The 20,215-nt window shown below is 42.2% G+C and overlaps 1 protein-coding gene across 6 annotated transcripts in view; it reads right to left on the reverse strand.

Moving 5' to 3' along the window:
• Positions 1-20,215, reverse strand: part of BTBD9 (BTB domain containing 9) — a 287,268-nt gene that overhangs the window by 259,437 nt on the left and 7,616 nt on the right. For 5 of the 6 annotated variants that reach the window (XM_065590545.1, XM_065590546.1, XM_065590547.1 and 2 more), the window contains exons 2-4: positions 7,609-7,819; positions 3,113-3,476; positions 575-839 (exon numbers count right to left, since the gene is read on the reverse strand). In XM_065590545.1, coding sequence (XP_065446617.1) covers positions 575-839; positions 3,113-3,476; positions 7,609-7,793 — 814 coding nt within the window. In that variant the 5' untranslated portion in view covers positions 7,794-7,819. The remainder of the gene's footprint in view (positions 1-574; positions 840-3,112; positions 3,477-7,608; positions 7,820-20,215) is intronic. The other variant, XM_065590548.1, reaches the window with a different exon arrangement.

Consider the following 20,215-nt stretch of genomic DNA (forward strand, 5'->3'; position numbering starts at 1 on the left):
GGGGGAAGAAATCGCAATATTATTGTATGAGTGGTTGCAGTACTGCTATCCTTACCTCTGCACTACTGCTGGTGGTGGCGCTGCCTTCAGCGCTGGGCAGCTGGAGAGCAATGGCTGCTGGCTGGGAGCCCAGCCCTTAAGGCAGAGCCACTGCCCGCAGCAGTGCAGAAGTGAGGATGGCACGGTATGGTATTGCCACCCTTACTTCTGTGCTGTTGTTGGCAGGGCACTGCCTTCAGAGCTGGGTACCTGGCCAACAACCACTGCTCTCCAGCCACCCAGCTCTGAAGGCAGCGCAGAATCAAGGGTGATTGACCCCCTAAAATAACCTTGTGACGCCCTGCAACTCCCTTTTGGGTCAGGACCCCCAATTTGACAAACACTGGTCTCACCCGTGAAATCTGTAGAGTGTATGGTAAAAGCTACACAAAAGACCTGATTTCACAGGGGGAGACCAGATTTCACAGTCCGTGACACATTTTTTCATGGCTGTTGATATGGCAGGGCCTTCGCCATAGAACAGTTGTATTTTGAAAGTCCATCCCCAACAAGTTTAAAAAATACTGATGCTCACTTAGCATGCCCCTGTAGTTGAGGTCCATGTCCCGACTTTCAGAACGAACTTTAATGGCATCCAGAATGGCATCAGGCGACAGCAATCCGGAAGGTCTTACAACATTTAGTAGTTCTGTCAGACTCATCAGGGGTAAGCGTACTGCCTGCATGATTTCAGCATGATTCTCCTTGGGGTTATGTTTACACCAGTTCATCAAAGCCTGGAAAATATCCTTCTCAGGTGCTGCAAATGAATCCCTCAGGACAACATTCAGAAGAGCAGCCTAAATAGAGAACATCCAAGAAAATTCATGTCTAAAACATAGCAAAAATTAACAGATCTTTAACTGATAAAGCTATAAAAGCTCTTTCAAAACTTGATTATACTAGTGGGACAGTGACTCTGTAGACAAACATTACAGCCATTAAGTAGCTCAGATGTAGCCAGGGCATTAAAAAGTATTTTACTGAGAAAAGGAATTTTGGTCAGGACCTTGGTTTAATGCCTATCCAGCAGATGGCACCTCTAACAGAGCAACATCCCCAAAGGAGTGAATGCCCTGCACTGTCAGATCAAAGTATAAGGCAAAGTCCTCATACTTGAATCCTAACCTTCTTGGTCAGAGGCGAAACCACTACTGTCTCACTATGATATTCTTACTGAGCAACCTCCCTGGCCTTTCGGTTTTTATTTTGAGTATTGTATTCAGTTATAGCTTACTTGCTTTCACTCATTTTAATCACTTATGCAAGAATTCTAGATTTTCTACTTACATAATAGGTAATGATTGTACCACCACCACCACCAGAACAAGGCTTAGAGTGTGTAAGTGTGTCAAGCCACTCAAATTAATTGTATCCCAATGTACTTTAAACTCTCAGTGCTGATGGGTCAAGGAGTAAATAAAGGTGATTTTTGGATTTGGCAGTATAGTGGGCTGCTAACGTAAAATTTTGGTAGCACACCTTTGAACTTAGCTATATGATCACTGGTGTGAAAATTAGATGCAGGTTTTATATCACCCACTCCAAGCTCTTTCCCTCCTTTCTTTTTTGGGGCCGAGCTGCACAAAAAATTCACATAGCCCTATCTCCTGGACAGAAGCACAAACACGCACTGATTGCAAAATGAAATCAACCAGAATTGAACAACTTTTTGCATTTTCACTTTGCAGACAGTATAAGTAGGAACAAGCCTTAGAACAAGGAAGTCCTCCTGCAGCACTGGTTTTCCCACAAACTCCAGCTACTGTAAAGGAGGTAGCATGTTTCCTGGTCAAGGAGTCTGCTGTTTGTTCCATTCTACACTGATGCATTCTTAGTTGACATATTATATCTGGCATCAAGTAGTTAACAGTGAGGACTTCAGTGTCAAAAGGGTGGGGGAGCAATTATAATTTCCTCTATAACCAGATACCGAGTTAGTTAGCTCTGTAAAGTCTCTGGTCCCTATTCATAGAATAGATGTTCTCATTAAACCTGCCAAAAACATCAGTGTATTTTTTTACAGTAAAATGGACTTGAAATATTTTTCATACACGTTTTAATATCCCTTTATAACCACTCATTGAAAGCTTGAAACTGAAATTTGCATTCTTACAAAAAAAATTCTGCTATTTCACATGCACCCTGGTTTGAGTGCTGGGTTACCGATACTGAGTTTTGAGGCAAATGAAACAATATGGGAGCATTTACTGCTTAAAAAAAAAAAAATAATAATCTAGGACTAAATCCTCTGGTGCAGTGTAGCCACTTGGCACTGTACCATTGATGTATCCAGCCCAGAAGGTTCAAGCATGGGAGAACTAGCGCATGGGAGAACTCCAGTGGCACAGAGCTACCACAGAGATTCCTATGCACATTCATATACTACCTCTAGTACAATGTAGGGTGTGTGACCAGAGAACGGGACATAATTAGAATACCCCTACACTGCACTGATCCACAATTGTGGTTTCCGCCCATTGGGACAGTTAGCAGCTGGTGTAAATTGCAGCAGCCCAAAGGTTATGCTGGGAGAATGATCCTTCATGTAGGAGCCCTAGGATCAGGAGAACGAACATAAACTGAGTTTTATGCCAGCTTTGCAACTCCCTCCTCCAAGCCTTTACTGTGTACACTTTGGCCAGGCTTCAAATGCCAGACTATACTGTTTAACGGACAGTGCAGACTTTACAAATATGTAAGAAAACATACATAAGAAAAGAAGGTAAATATTTTGCTCCTACCCTTGACAATGCCCTGTTAAGAGTCATGTTTAACTTTTGTAATTGGTCGCAGTTGACTAGCTCAATAGATATTACATTTAGGAAAGATCTTTAGGTTCTCTTTATTACCACAATGTTTATAGAATACTACAAAGTATTAGTTATTCATCTCATCTTGACCTGAGTAACTCCAGCAATGCAATTTCACTGCTAACTGACCTTACTATTACAGTTTCCTATTACTTGGCCTATACTTCTCTTTTCTTCATTTCAGACCACTATTAGCATTTTATCACAGTGTTTTTTATAGACCACAACCAACATGTCTAAAAGAACTTACAAAGACTCACCTTAGAAAGTGACAGAAAGCCTTCACTGGAGAGCACCTCTTGAGCATTTCTATCCATAAACATACAGCACATACAAGTCAGTTTAGGGAGTGAGTAGAGACTGGCAACATCAAAGGTCATACAAACATTCTGAATATTAAGTATGGTGCAAAGATACTCAGAGGTGGAATCCTCCAATTCTGGGAATCCATATTTGTGAGCCAGGCTCAGGAAATCCAGGAGTACCTCTTCCTTCTCATCTCTTAATGTAGCACGGCCTGTGTATATATATTTCAGCAGCATTGTAAATGCTTCTGCAGTGGTATCCTGAAGAGGGATTTCTGCTTCAGGCTGAGATTCTCTCATTCCACCATATAATAATGCTCTAGAAACAGAAAGAAAATGTGAGAAACTTGCACCCTAATAATGGGTGCCTTATTATATATATTTAAACAGTAAAGTAAATAAATCAAGCGGCCTAGAGTGCAACCAAATGCCAGGTGAAAGAATAAATGAAGATATATTTGCAATGACTCCTCAGAAGAGGCCACATAAAATGAAAAAGAATCGTTTTGAACATTTGAAATGGAAGCAATGTGGACAGCTTAAAATTCAGCTCTACTCTGATAGTGTCTACGTAGGAGTAGCACTGTGGGGTCTCTTCATCATTATCTCAATTATTCTACATCAAGTTTAGTCAGTTTACAGGTAAAAAGAATGGGATGTGAGGTTTTTTGTTTTGTTTTTTAATTTCAGCTCTGAAAATTTAGCCTGGGATCTGACAGTTAAGTTAGGTTCTTTCCTACTTACATATCACCACCAGCAATAATGAACTTTCAGACCAAATTATATCCTTAGTGACACCTGCACAGCCCCACTGAAAGTTGGGGAAGCAGAAGTACAGACAGGTGAAATGACTTGCTGACGCTCATATTATGAAAGAATAGCAGAACTGGCAACAGAACCCAGGAGTGTAAATGCCCATTTTCCTTGCTCTATCCATTAACTGTAGCATAGGACAGTCTTGGAATCCTAGGTAATGAGACTTGTGAAGAATCAAAAAGTTTGCTACATGTTTTCTCCAGATCAGGGGTCTTAAACACGCGGCCCACGGAGCTCTTCCCTGCGGCCCGTGGAGTTCCCCACGCCCCCCCCCCACTTCCTGTCGTCGCCAAACTCCACTCACCCGCACCCCCCCGAGTTATTTTCTGTGCCTGTTAAGCTCCCCGTGCGCTGCTCCCCAATGTTTGGGGCACCTGCCACCCCCGGGCACACACACCCCCGCAGTGTCTCCCAGCACCCACTTGCTGCTTCCTCACTGCCCGGGAGCCTGCAGCACAAGGTGACTCAGAAGCCTGCAGCACACATTGAATCCGCTCTGCTCTGCAGGCTGCCGGCTTCCAGCAGGTCCTAGTGTCCCTCTTCACTAGGGCCAGGGCAGGCTGCCCTTCCCCTGTCCTTCTGCCCTAGTCCTGAGCCTCTCTCTTCAGTGAGGTGCTGCCACCCTGGAGTTGCTCTAGGTAAGCGGCACCAGGCCAGAGCCCGCACCCTGCACCCCAACCCCCTGTCCTGAGCCCCCTGCCACACCCTGCACCCCAACCCCCTGCTGCACCTCTCCCCTCTCCTGCACCCCAACTCCCTGCCCTGAGCCCCCTGCCGCACCCTGCACCCCGACCCCCTGCACACCTCCCGCACCTCAACTCCCTGCCCTGAGCTCCCAAACACACCCCGCACTCCTCCTGCACTCTAACCCCCTGTCTGGAGCCCCTGCCACATCCCACACCCCAACTCCCTGCTGCATCCCTCATCCCTCCTGCACCCCACATCCCAATTCCCTGCCCTGAGCTCCCGCCGTACCCTACACACCTCCTGCACCTCAACTCCCTGCCCTGAGCCCCCATCACACCCCGCACCCCTCCTGCACCGCCTGGGGGCAGAGTTGGGCTGAGGACTTCAGGGAAGGGGTTGGAATGGGGGCAGGGAAGAGGTGGGGCAGGGGCAGGGCCTCATGGAAGGGGTGGAGTGGGGGCGGGGCCAGGGGCAGCAAGGGGTGGGTGTCAGTGACGTGGCCCTCGGGCCAATGCACTAGTCCTCATGCGGCCCTCGTGGTCATTTGAGTTTGAGACCCCTGCTCTAGATGATAGGTAATTTGTGCAATCTGTACACATACATCTTAGTTTAATCACTAGCCTCTCTGGCATTCATATGAGAGAAGAATTATCTTGAAATTTTACTATGTACAGTTTAAGAATGGGAAGTAGATCTGCTGTGTTAAAATGAGACATGAGTTTCAACCCAATTTTTAAAACATGCAGTATTTTCCTAGGTCATATGGCAGCAGACAGAGCCTTTTAAATGAACAATTTCAGCAAGAAAGGCTAAAACTAAACATTTTTAATAAATAAGTTGTATACAAAATGGCACATGACTGCCTAGAAAGGAGTACTGCGGAAACAGGTCTGGGGGTCATAGTGGACCACAAGCTAAATACGAATCAGCAGTGTAACACTTTTGTAAAAAAAGCAAACATCATTATAGGATGTATTAGCAGGAGTGTTGTAAGCATGTGTGATGTTATTGACAAAATCTGTAACTGTATAGATCACTGTTGTAACCACTGTTATATATTTGCAGCAAATATTGTACAAAGGTTGTCGTGTGAGGTGTCCATGGGAAGGTTATGACTGGCTGGTTATAATTATGCTATCTGTATATGTGCATCATTTTGTAGTTGAAGTTATGAACATTGGCTCTATACTGCCTGTATTTCAAACTTATGCTATGCTTCTGGGTGACCCCCCCGACAAGTAGGTGTCAGATCTGCCTAGTCTGCTTGATAGCCCATTAAGGACCATCAGCTATACAACTGACCCATTGAAAGAAGGCAGACACAGCTTGTGACTCAGCAAGGTATGGAGGGACATGCCTATTGACAGAACTCTGAGGTTTTCCATGCCATGTGATGGACAGCTTGTCTTTGGGACAAAGAAAGCAGAGATCACATGGCAAGAGACTATAAAAAGTTGCTGCAGCTCCTCCAGCTTGTCTTCAATCCTGCTTCTCACCTCTGGAGGGACTTTGCTACAAACAGAAGCTCTACACAAAGGACTGATGACCCAGAGATGTACTCCAGAGACTTGATTTGAACCTGCAGCTTATTCCATCATTGCTACAAGCCTGAACCAAGAACTTCGCCATTACTGTATGTAATTGATTCCATTTAACCAATTCTAGCTCTCATCTATATCTTTTTTCCTTTTATGAATAAACCTTTAGATTTTAGATTCTAAAGAATTGGCAACAGCATTATTTGTGGGCAAGATCTGATTTGTATATTGACCTGGGTCTGGGGCTTGGTCCTTTGGGATTGAGAGAACCTCTTTTCTTTTACTGGGGTATTGGTTTTCATACCATTTGTCCCCATAATGAGTGGCACTGGGAAACTGGAGTGTCTAAGGGAATTGCTTGTGTGACTTGTGGTTAACCAGTGGGGTAAAACCAAAGTCTTCTCTGTTTGGCTGTTTTGGTGTGCCTTGGTGTGCACAGAAACCCCAGCCTTGGGCTGTAACTGCCCTGCTTTAAGCAATTTGTCCTGAATTGACTCTCTCAGTTGGGTCCCGCCAGAACCAGAATTGTTACAGCATGACACCAGAACTAATTTTTCTACTTCATGCTAATTAGATCTCAACTGGAGTACTATGTACAGTTCTGGGTGCACATTTCAGGAAAGATGTGGACAAATTGGAGAAAGTCCAGAGAAGAGCAACAAAAATGATTAAAGGTCTAGAAAATATGACCTATGAGGGAAGATTGAAAAAATTGGGTTTGTTTAGTCTGGAAAAGAGAAGATTGAGAGGGAACATGATAACAGTTTTCAAATACATAAAAGGTTATTACAAGGAGGAGGGAGAAAAATTGTTCTTCTTAACCTCTGAGGAGAGGACAAGAAGCAATGGGCTTAAATTGCAGCAAGGGAGGTTTAGGGTTGGTCATTGGGAAAAATTTCCTACCTGTCAGGGTGGTTAAACACTGGAATAAATTGGCTAAGGAGGTTGTGGAACCACCATCATTGGAGATTTTTAAGAGCATATTAGACAAATACCCATCAGGGATGGTCTAGATAATACTTAGTCCTGCCATGAGTGCAGAGGACTGAACTAGATGACCTCTTGAGGTTCCTTCCAGTCCTATGATTCAAGCACATTACCTGTATTTACACTTTTACTTTACAGAGGAAACCAACATCATATTTACATCATCCCATTTGTGTTCTGAAGTTTATTTCTTTTTAATCTGTAAATTGAGAGCTCAATTTAATGAAAGTCAAAAACATTATGATGTCATGGTATTTTCCAGCTTTTTACAGTTGGCCACAATGCTTTGATGCACTGGGAAGCATTCACACAAGAAAGGTCATGTTCAGTAAATAGCGGATTATGGGAGTATTTCTCTGAACTTCCCAGGGTATATTTCATACACAAAGTTTCCTGTAAGCTGGACAAGAAGAAATACATCACCTGAAATAATGGCATCTAGCAGCCAGAATCACTCTATGTGCAGGAAAACGTTTCTTTTCTACAATAAAGGTAACATCACTATACTCCTCCCCATTCATCAGACCGCCAACATTCTCTGACAAAATGTGAACATGGTCAATTTCCCCCACAGCTGTGTAAGGACGGAGTGGGTGACTATTACTCATCTTGATGAAGTGATGGTATTGACAGCCTATAGGAAGAAAGAAAAGAATTATAAGCATTTTTAAAACTGGATACTGAAACTACCTCAGAGAACAAGTTACAATTACAAAAAAGCTAATATAGATGGAATTTAGACAATTACAAGGGATAACAATTATTTAGTGAGGATTTTGCTAAATCAGTTACAATGGGAACCCACCCAACTTGCTTCAAAAATTATATTTCAGTTTGATTTCAGATATCTCCACCATACTTTTATTCTGCCAATGCATCTGTTCTAAATCAACAAGATGCCATCAATCAAATCAAAGTAACTGAATGGGCTGTAAAGCTTCTGCACTTCTAAATGATTCACAAAAGACAAAACTCTCTATATATTAAAATTAGTTGACTGACCAAGGAGAGAGAAATCATTATCTGAGTAAATAGGCTTAGTCTAAATACACCTCTACCTAGATATAACACTGTCCTCGGGAGCCAAAAAATCTTACCACGTTATAGGTGAAACCGCGTTATATCGAACTTGCTTTGATCCACTGGAGTGCGCAGCCTCGCCCCCCAAGAGCACTGCTTTACCACGTTATATCCGAATTTGTGTTATATCAGGTTGCGTTATATCGGGGTAGAGGTATACTGAAATCTATGCTAAAGTGTTTTCATCAGTAATTAGCCAGATTATGGGTGTTCATGACATATTCTGACTGGAACCAGATTAACTTTCTAGAACTGAAATAATTAGTGATTCTTAATGACTACCATATGAAGACTGTTCCGATAGCAAAGTTCTAGCAGGCAGAGATTCCAGTAAATCCTTGAAAGACTTAGAGGACTCCACTGGGAAGCCTTCTCCACTAAGTGTATTTTCAGACTGAAGAGGCTTTATGAGAAAAAAGACCTGCTCTTCAATTGCAGAGTCTAAAAGATCTCTTGGGGGAGAAGTGGCATTTACAAGGCATATGGTTTAGCTATTTATTTCACTCAGTTTGTGTACCCATGTGGTGTATAATTTGAAATAGCATTCCTTAAACTTCAAATATCACTTGGGGAGAGAAATAACATTCTGTCTACATTTAAACAGAAAATATACCTCTGAATAATTTCTTCTCACCTAACAGACCAGAAACCTACCCTACTTGATTCTCTGGCCATATACTTTACCTCTGGAAATCCACAAGCTTAAACTGAACATGCAGATAGCCATAAAGGGTGATATGTCCTTGACTTCATTAACATTATTATAGGAAATTTCAATATTATACCATAAATTAAGGCGGTAATGGCCATTCCATTCTAAGCCTCGACTGTTAGTCTCCTATAACTTCCCCAAAAAACGTGGGGGAGCAAAACTTATTAGATTTGTGTGTTGAGTGTCCTCAACCATTAGGCTTCAGGAGGCATTCAGTTCAGAAATTTTTGACTAATGGGTTAATTTTTCTAGGTGTGTTTGAAATCAAGTTGACAGAAAAGATTCATCTGGCTGTACACTAACTTTATTTCCAACAGCTGTAGATGCTGCCTACACTGGTAACTGAGTGGGTTAAAGACGAATAGCCTTCATCTCAAGTCAAAATAGGTGAAAAGTCTCTGGATTAGCAAGTGGTAGTTTGTATTCCCCCAAGAATCAACGTATAGCAGTGATACTCAGACGGAGACTCACGATCCGCAAGTGGCCTTTTAATGTGTCTCCTGCAGCAATGTTTAGCACATATTAAAACAGTGTGCAATTTAATTATTATCCAATCCAAGTTATTAACCAATCAGGATGCTTTTGCTATGTTATTAACCAATTACAGTTGATAAAATAATACTTGGTCATTTTGCTGTGAGAATTTTATATATAAAAACAAACTAAATATTTCCCATCATACTGTTTAAATATGAATATATAGTACTATAGTAAATGCAACGGTGAATTCACACTACTGCGGCTCTTTTGGGTAATATTGACTGCTAATTTGGCTCCTGAATGACTGAAGTCTGAGTATCACGGGTGTATAGGATGATAGGTATAATCTGGTTTGGGAAATATTTCTGGGAGGCTTCGCCATTTAGCCAATAGATGGGATTTGCCCTCTGAAAGGCACAATGTTGTGCTAGTCAAGAGTATGGACTACAACTATGCTGATTGGTGGAGATGTAGAGTTCCAAGAAATGGATTGGCTACTGGTGTGGGAGCTTTTCAAATTCTGTAGCAACAAAGGATTGAGATGACTGATAACTTGATACAGATCAAGTGTTGGGGGTTTAGAATTTACCTTTCAACCTCGAGTAGGGCACTGTAAGATACTAAAGCTGGTTTGAAATAGAGGTTCTGGTCACATTCAGTGAATAATCTGTTTGGAATTAGGCCAAGTACAGATATTATTTAATCATAAATGGCACTGCCTGATCATGCCTGCATTGCAGAAAGTGGCCTATGACGCTATATTGGCTGATCTCTGCCCTGCTGTTACTTCATTAGATATAAATCCAGGCAGGGTCAGTGACGGTGTGTGCCCATACTTTTTAATTTTAAGATGCAGCGCAGGAAGTGATTCACCCTTGAAAATGAATTTGAATATACCCTAGTATTAAATTAATCTAGAGATCAAGGTGATATACAGGCCACCTTACAACTCTAAGATTTTTCTCAAGATGATTCAGCTTTGCATTACAGCCATCAAAACTAACGGTCTTAGGTGATGTTACTACCAAGGATGACTCGTATGCAATTTTGCAATCTCACCACTTGCACAACAGCTACAAGAGTACCCAAAGCAGTTTCAGGCACAAGCTGTATCGGTCAGCACACTTTTAATTTGATATTCAGAATTGGTTTGGAAACTAAGAACATAAGAATGATCATACTGGTTAGACCAATGGTCCATCTAGCAAAGTATCCTCTCTTCCTACTGTGGCCAGTGTCAGATACTTCAAAGAGAATGAATAGAACAGGACAATCATCAAGTGATCCATTCCCTGTCATCCACTCCCAGCATCTGCCAGTCAGAGGCTGAGGAACATCCAGAGCATGAGGTTGCATCCCTGACCATCTTGGCTAATAGCCATTGATGGACCTATCCTCCATGAACTTACCTAATTCTCCTTTGAATCTAGTTATAGTTTTGGCCTTCACAATACTCCCTGGCAACAAGTTCCACAGGTTGACTGTGCACAGTGTGAACGTCCTTTTATTTGTTTTATGCCTGCTGCCTATTAATGGTGACCTCTGATTCTTCTGTTATCTAAAAGGCTAAACAACACTTCCTTATTCACTTTCTCCACACCGTTCACAATTTCATAGACCTCTATCATATCCCCCCCATCATCACCACCACCACCCACTGCTGCCCCCAGTCATCTCTTTTCCAAGCTGAACAGTCTCAGTCTTTTTAATATCTCATCATACGGAAGCTGTTCCATAACCCTAATAATTTTTGTTGCCCTACTATGTACCTTTTTCCAATTCTAATATATCTTTGGGACGGGGCGACCAGAATTGTACGCAGTATTCAATGTGTGGGCATACCATAGATTTATACAATGGCATTATGATATTTACTGTCTTATCATCTATCCCTTTCCTAATGGTTCTGGACCCTGTTAGCTTTATTGACTGCTGCTGCACACTGAGCGGATGTTTTCAAAGAATTAACCAGAATGACTCCAAGATCTCTTTCTTGAGTGGTAATAGCTAATTTAGATCCCATCACTTTGTATGTATAGTTGGGATTATGTTTTCCAGTGTGCATTACTTTGAATTTATCAACATTGAAATTCATCTGCTATTTTGTTGCCCAGTCACCCAGTTTTGGGAGATCCGTTTGTAACTCTTCACTCTTTTGCTTTGGACTTAACTATCTTGAGTAATTTTGTATCATCAGCAAATTTTGCTACCTCACTGTTTACTCCTTTTTTCAGATCATTTATGAACGTTGAACAGCACTGATCCCACTACATATCCCTAGGGAACACTGCTATTTACCTCTCTCCATTCTGAAAACTCACCATTTATTCCTTCCCTTTATTTCCTGTCTCTTAACCAGTTAATGAACCATAAGAAGACCTTCCCCCATTTATTCCATGACTGCTTACTTTGCTTAAGAGCCTCCGGTAAGGGACCTTGTTCAAAGGCTTTCTGAAAGTCCAAGTATACTATATCCACTGGGTCACCCTTGGCCACATGTTTGTTGACACTGTCAAAGAATTCTAATAGCTTGGTGAGGCATGATTTCCCTTTACAAAAGTCGAGTTGAATCTTCTCCAACAAATCATGCTCATCCATGTGTCTGATCATTCTGTTTACTATATTTTCAACCAGTTTGCCTGGTACTGAAGTTAGGTTTACCAATCTGTAAATGCCAAGATTACCTCTGGAACCTTTTTTAAAAATCAGATTTATATTAGCCCTCCAGTTCATCTTGTACAGAGGCTAAGTTAAGCAAAGGGTTACATACCACAGCTAGTAACTCTGCAATTTCATATCTGAATTCCTTTATAACCCTTGGGTGAACACCATGTGGTCCTGGTGACTTATTAATGTTTAATTTATCAATTTGTTCCAAAACCACCTCTACTGACACCTCAATCTGGTACACTTCCTCAGATTTGTCACCTAAAAAAAAAAAGGCTCAAGTGTGGGAATCTCTCTCATATTCTCTGCAGTGAAAACTGATGCAAAGAATTAACTTAGCTTCTATGCAATGGCCTTGTCTTCCTTGAGTGCTCCTTTAGCACCTCGACTGTCCAGTGGCCCCACTGGTTGTTTGGCAGGCATGTTGCTTCTGATGTACTTATAGAAAAAAATGTTGCTGTTAGTTTTTGAATATTTGCGAGTTGCTCTTCAAATTCTTTTTTTGGCCTGCCTAATTATACGTTTACACTTGCCTAGCCAGAGTTTATGCTCCTTTTTATTTTCCTCATTAGGATTTGACTTCCAATTTTTAAAGGATGCCTGTTTACCTCTGTTTCTTTTACTCTGTTTAACCATGATAGCATTTTTTGGTCCTCTTACTATTCTTTTTAATTTGGTGTATACAATTTTTCTGGATCATCTATAGTACTACGCAAGCAATAGTGGAACTGCCTTTTGATGTGTTCATGCTTTCTTCTTTCATAGGAGACAGATGGATGTACTTAGCAATTGTAATTATTCCTTCTTTTCACTGGTTCTCATATGCAAGATTCTATTGTTCACTATCTGTTTATGGCCACTGAATGAAAGCAAGAAACATTAGCAATTATACCACCACCAACTTGCACACAATACTCAAATGTACACTTCTTTGGTGCCAAACTCCAAAAGTAAATTAACAAAGATACTAATGAATCAAACGTGTTAATAGGAATAAACATGAAAAGGAGAAATGGGTGGATGAGGGCAGAATATGTATTTCTGGCCCTGGTATCTGTTTAGAATTCATACTCTTTCAATTGCTACTTTGGGATTCCCACAAAGTGGCATTCATTCATAGCATCAGTTTTTTATCCAAGGTTGGTTAGGCAATGGTGGCCTCTCCCCTTGAACACAAAATCTATAGTGATCTATGTTTTTATAACTTTTAGGCTAGATTACTGGAATGGCTTTAATTCAGGTTACCTTTGAAGTGACTTGGAAGTAGTTTACCTTAAAAATATGTGAAACTACTAAAAACCCATTACAGTGGTGCTCTGCACTTGCTAAATACTTAACTCTGGGTGCAATTTAAGGTGATCTATAAATCCTGAAATAGTCTGAGATCTGGAAGAGTTCACCTGTCTGTATCCCATCATGGTGGGAAATATCTGCTGGATAGCTCTTTCTGATTGTTCTTGTAGTTTTATTGCCAAGAACAGTGGTAGGGCATTAAGGCTATAACTTGCATGTGTTGGTGGTTCACCAGAGACTAGCAGTTTGTCTACACTACAGCTTATGTCGGCATAATTTATGTCACTCAGGAAGGTAAATAAATCACAACCCAAGCGACATAAGCCCCAGTGTGTACAGCACTATGTCAGCAGGAGAGCTTTTCTCCCGTTGGTTTAGAGCAGTTACATTAGAGAGCTTACAGTGGTGCAGCTGTACCACTGTAAACTCTCTTGTGTAGCCGTTCCCTGAGGTTAGCAAGCTTTAGCACAAAAAGCAAGGTCTATCAGATTACAAGGTCTTGTTTACAAACATCATGATAGACCTACAATTTATTCCATCTGGTCTTCCAAAGATTTGATTGGTTTAACTGTACCTTCAACAACCAAGATGCCATAGTAGTGGGTACTCCACAGACATTTAACTAAAATTTTGTTCTGTTCAGTAAACTTAAGGACATATTAATATTGTATCACCTACACAATCTTGAATACCAATTTGTTAAACCAGAAATGCCCTCAATCACTTTTCCCCTCCAATACTAAAAAAAAAAGGGCATATACATTTCTGGGTGGATACCTCTTTCATCTAAGGATCCGTGAAAAATAAAGTCAAGTATTGGTTACACAATGTATTAGTACTGTTTATGCCATGGATGGAAAAGGAAAAAAATAAAGAACTTAAATAAAGTTCAGCAAACTATGTAGCATTTTTGAGCATTTACCCAGAATAAATTATGCTGAGCAGAAATACGAAGCAGGAATGCAATGCACAAAACCAAAATCATGATCTGCAGAATTTTCACCAAACAACTCTCAAACAGGAACAAGAAAAAAGGTCAATCACAAATCCCGTTTTCCCCATTCAGAATACCAGCAGAGAGAGTCAATAGAAGATGTCTGAAAAATAATGCTGCTTTTACTAAGGACTTGTCTATACTTCTGGCTAAATCAGCAGTGCTGCAATCGATGCAGTGGTGTTGATTTAGCGGGTCTGGGGAAGACAAGCTAAGTAGATGGCACAGCGCTCTCCTGCAACGTCTGTACTCCATCTCCCCGAAAGGCAGAAGATAAGTCGGCGGGACAACGTCTTGCGTCAACATAGCGTGGTGTAGACACAGCTGTAAGACAGAATGGTTGCTTACATGCCATCTTCTTGGAGTGGCATGAAGATGAGGGATTTGTGGATATTTTTAAGTTAATATTAATTCAGTACTAAATTTTGGCTTATTGATGCCTATATATGAAGTTCTTTGTGAATGATGATAAGTTTAAGAAAACTCAATTAGCAAGTAAACTGAATAACCCCAAAGCACAAAACAAAATTATGTCTAAACCAAGTCTGATTTATAATCAGAGCAGTGAATGCTGGCTGTGATCTTGTCTTTATCAGATTATACTTAGTTTGCTATGTGTTACAAACAAGGATTTTTCTTAAATTCAATTATCCCCCATCCCTCACTACCACCTTTTCTTAGAAAAAGGAGTTATGTCTAAGTAAGTGAAAATTGGGGGCTAAGAGTCAGCGAGAGAAGGATTTGGGTGAGTTCTATTTTTACTGGTAAAGTATTTTGCTGTTTTAGAGACCAAATAAGTTTTACGAAGCACAAAACAGAACATTGTTAAATTCTTCAAACATAAAGCTACTTTCCGTTACTGTAGTCTAACTACATAGCAAATGTTTATACAATAGTTTTACTGCAATGACAAAATTGCTTCATGTGGCTTGACAATTAGTGAATGTGACAGATATGGACACATGCCATATCTTGAAAGTATTGTATTCACTTTATAAGTGAAATCTCTATTTTTGAGAGCCAGGGACTGCATTCTAGCTCCAGGGTAGAAGGTTACAGAGTTTGCTCCAGCAATTAAAACCAGTGGTAAGTAAATACTGTAGACCCAGGAACAGGTAAACAACTTCAGAGAAGTACTACCTCCTGGGGTGAATCACATACACTGGTTCAGACTGAGTTCAAGAGGCCCAGAAACAAAGAATGAGCTTGTGATATAAAGGGCTAGCCTGAATTGACAAATTTCCTTCATTTTGGTTCAAAAACTGACATGAGGTTGTAACCAAGAGGGCAAAATCCAGATGGAAGGGTTTGAAGGAATGAAAAACCTGCTGTGTTTCCATGTGGAAGATGGAGAGCACCTGGTAAACTAGCATGTAGATTGTTTTACTACATATTTTTTCAGTAATGTGTTTGTCCTAAAATAAATGTATTGTGCTCTGGCTGAGTATTGGTAACCAGGATAGACTGATTTAAATCAAATTTAAACCCCCAATTTTAATTGTTACTTAAACCAGCAAGTAGGAAACCTTGATTTAAATCATTAGTTCTGATCTAACTTTGCATTCACACTTTTTAGTTATATTCCTACAGAAAAGTTGATTCCCAGTGGTTGGTAAATATGATGCTTCTTGGGGTATTCAAGGCGGTGAGTCACCTTGTCACCAACTGCCTCCAGTGCTAGGGAGTCTTGTCTGTGTTAGCTGGCTGTTGGCTGGCTAACACAATTAGTCTGTCAGCCACTCAAGCACTCTTCTCTGGGTTGCACCAGCTCTGTCTTTGCCTGGCAGGTTGACAATAGATTCACCCCAGCCCCCAAGTTCCTTCAAAGTGTACCTTTGTGGTGTCCAGCCCCTGATCACTGAATACTGACAGAAATCCCAGATTATCTCATCCCAAAGGTACAGTGTACCACAGTTTACCAGTTTTACCTTAGACCACTGCTCCTGTATCACACACAACACTGGAGTTCAATTATAAACCAAAAGCATATTTATTTAAGAAAGAATAGAGATTCAGATAAAAACCAGTGTGAGTGGTGGGAACAAATGATTACATATAAAACATCATAACACACATTCTAAAGACTAAACTAACAAGTTATCGTTGTATCTCAACCTAAGGAAACTGTCTAAAGAAGTTTCTCTCATCCAAAGTACTCTCCAGCACTTTCAATCAAGCCTTGCTGAGATCCCCTTTTCATGAAGCAAACTCACTATCAGTTTACTTAGTAGGTGAAGGATACCAGGGTATATTTTTTCACCCCCAAATATACCAAAACAGATCTTTGATGTTTACGTCAAAAAAGGTACCATCCTCCCCCTCCCCGCTGTTTACTTTTTCTGTTAGTTTTCTTCTGAAGTTTCTCCCAGCTCTTCATTAGCATTTGACTTAGAATGCTAATACAATCCTATTGTATCACATACAATACACAATGGTCCCCACAGGAGATATGTCTCTCTTATCCCTCTACTATAGAAGATATCACTGGTATCATCTGCAGTCTGTATGAAAACCTTACTATGAATATAACAAAAATATTGTGTTGGTATGCGTGACATGATGCTCCATATTATTTATAGAAATATGCCGTATGATATAAATATGGCATAACTAAGATATATTTTATGCAAGATGGCTCATGTAAGATATCATTGGAAAGGTTATGATTTAGTGACTGTGATTATCCAATTTGTATATATGAATCATTTCTGTATCTGGAGTTAGGAATATTGACTATGTAACAATTACAACTGTGGTTATACTTGCAGACACCCACCAGACAGTAAGCAATCAGCTTTGATGGGCCATTAGAAAAACTCTTTGAAGATATGGCTCTCCCATCTTCCAGGAATTCTTTCCTGTGGACATTGCAAATAAACCCGGTTTCATGGTTGCTTTGACACTGCAAGGTCAGGTGATAATGTCACCTGGTACAAAGTACCACCTTGGACACTGCTGGTATTTTTCCAGTAGAAACAATGGCTTCCTGCCTTATGTAAATTCTATTTAGGCTAGGCAAACAGGACTTGGGCAGGAAGGCAATGGAGAAGAAAAGAAAGACTGCTGAAAGTACCTGAAGAGACAAAGGAACTGAGCTGTGGGAAAGGCAAGGGCTGAGTCCAGACTAAGGCCTTGGCTACACTTGCGAGTTACAGCGCTGTAAAGCCACCCCCAGCGCTGTAACTCACTCCCCGTCCACACTGGCAAGGCATTTGCAGCACTGTATCACTGTGGTTGCAGCGCTGCATGTACTCCATCTCCCCGAGAGGAATAGCGATATTGCGCTGCCGCTGCAGCGCTGTGGCACCAGTGTGGCTGCCCAATGCACTGTGAATGGCCTCCAGAATTATTCGGCAGTATCCCACAATGCCTGTTCTAGCCACTCTGGTCATCAGTTCAAACTCTACTGCCCTGGCCTCAGGTAACCAACCATGTGACCCACCCTTTACATTTCCCGGGAATTTTAAAAATCCCCTTCCTGTTTGCTCAGCCTGGCGTGGCGTCGAGTGCTATCAGCGAATCTTTCCAGGTGACCATGCCTCCATGCGCCAAGCGAGCCCCAACATGGAGCAATGGCGAGTTGCTGGACCTCAGTGTTTGGGGGGAGGAAGCTGTACAGTCCCAGCTGCACTCCAGCCATAGGAATTACGATACCTTCAGGAAGGTATCAAAGGACATGATGGAAAGGGGCCATGACCGGGACGCCCTGCAGTGTAGGATTAAAGTGAAGGAGCTGCGGAGTGCCTACCGCAAAGCCCGTGACACAAACGGCCGCTCGGGTGCTCCCCCCGCGACCTGCCAATTCTACAAAGAGCTGGATGCGATACTTGGGGTTGACCCCACCTCCGCTCCAAGCACCACCATGGACACTTCAGAGCTGGTGTGGGGGGAGGGGGAGAGGAAGAGGAGGAGGAGGAGGAAAACGGGAGTGATGGTGGTGGGCCGGATGGAGATACCCCGGAATCCCTGGAGCCATGCAGCCAGGAGCTCTTCTCAAGCCAGGAGGAAGGTAGCCAGTCGCAGTGGCTTGGTACTTGGTACTGGTACTTAGTGGAGGACAAACAGAAGAGCAGGTTCCCAGTAAGCGTTTTTTGTTTTTTTTTCGGGAAGGAATTTTTTCGGTGCGGGCTCTTTGGGAGAGGAGGGTTAGGCATGCATGCCTAGATGCGGAATAGTCCATTGATGTGGTTCATCACATCGCGATAATCGGCCTCGGTAATCTCCTCGAATGTCTCATCCAGAACGTGTGCAATGCGCTTGAGCAGGTTTATCTGGAGAGCCACCGTGGTCCTTGTCCCAGCCAGGCTAATGTGTTCCAGATTGCAATAGCCACCCGCTTCTCCACTGGCAGGGCAGCTCTCAATCTCGTGTCCTTGCGCCGCAGGGTGGGGGCGAGCTCCTCACACAGTCCCATCAAAGTGGCTTTTCTCATCCGAAAGTTCTGCAACCACTGCTCGTCATCCCAGACTTCCAAGACGATGTGATCCCACCACTCGGTGCTTGTTTCCCGAGCCCAAAAGCGGCGTTCCACGGTGCTGAGCATGTCCATGAATGCCACAAGCAATTTTGTGTCGTACGCGTTACGTGGCTCGATAGCATCGTCGGACTCCTCACTCTCACTTTGGATCTTAAGGAATAGTTCGACAACCAAACGTGACGTGCTGGTGAGATAAGTCAGCATATGCCTCAGCAGTTTGGGCTCTATTTCCCGCACACAGATCGCGCTGCACAGAAACCGTTGAAAGATGGCACCAAAGGTGAACGGAAACAAAGGGATTTCTGGGATGCAAAGCGATGCATCACGGGGCGTTGGGACAGGACCCAGAATGCCCTGCACCCACGCCCCCTTCCCACAACCCATGGCGCCAGAATGGGAAAAGATGCTCTGTGGGATAGCTGCCCATAAGCACCGCTCTCAATAGCGCTGCAATTGCCGCAAATGTGGCCACGACAGTGCGCTGGGCAGCTGTCAGTGTGGACAGACTGCAGCGCTTTCCCTACTCAGCTGCACGAAGTCAGGTTTAACTCACAGCGCTGTACATCTGCAAGTGTAGCCAAGGCCTAGGACAGGAGTCTAGTCTGTAAAGAGAAATAACTGGAACTCTAAGCTACAGAAACTCTGCAACTTGCCTAAAACAACATTTAGGGTGAGAAATTACATGTTACCTGTTTCTTGAGTGTATTAAGCTTAGTTTGCATGTTTTGTTTTATTTGCTCAGTAATCTGCTTTGTTCTGTTTGCTATCCCTTATGATCACTTAAAATTTAACTTCTGTAGTTAATGAATTTATTTCTTGTTTATAACATAACCCAGTTTGTGCAATTCATGTCGGGGGGGGGGGGGGGCAAAAAGTTCTGCACATCTCTCTCCACATTGAGTGTTGAGCAATTTCCTAGCTGAATCTTCCCATAGAGAGCTGCTTTGATTCTACAGCTGGTGTGTCCTTACCTGTGTCTGTGTGCTGCCAAAGGCCGAAGAGCCTGATTCAGAAAAACAGGGAGAGGGAGCCCAGACTAGTGTAGCAGGCTGGCTCAGTGAAACCCCAATACATCAGATAGCGCATTGAAAGGGGGAGTCCAACCCATCACAGTATCATTATAATTGTAATCAACAAACAAGGTGTAAAAACAGATCAGATTATGTCTCTCCATTCTGCAGGAACAGCAATTAATTTTATCATGATACATCCCTGCAATTACCATTAAGGTCAATTGGAGCTGTGTGTGCATAACTGAGGGTGGAACTGGCTCTAGCTAATGACAAGTAGTAACTCAAAGTAATCCATACCAGTATGTACATCACAG

Source organism: Chrysemys picta, chromosome 3 (genome assembly GCF_011386835.1).
Source record: "Chrysemys picta bellii isolate R12L10 chromosome 3, ASM1138683v2, whole genome shotgun sequence".
In the NCBI taxonomy this organism is placed as follows: Eukaryota; Metazoa; Chordata; order Testudines; family Emydidae; genus Chrysemys; species Chrysemys picta.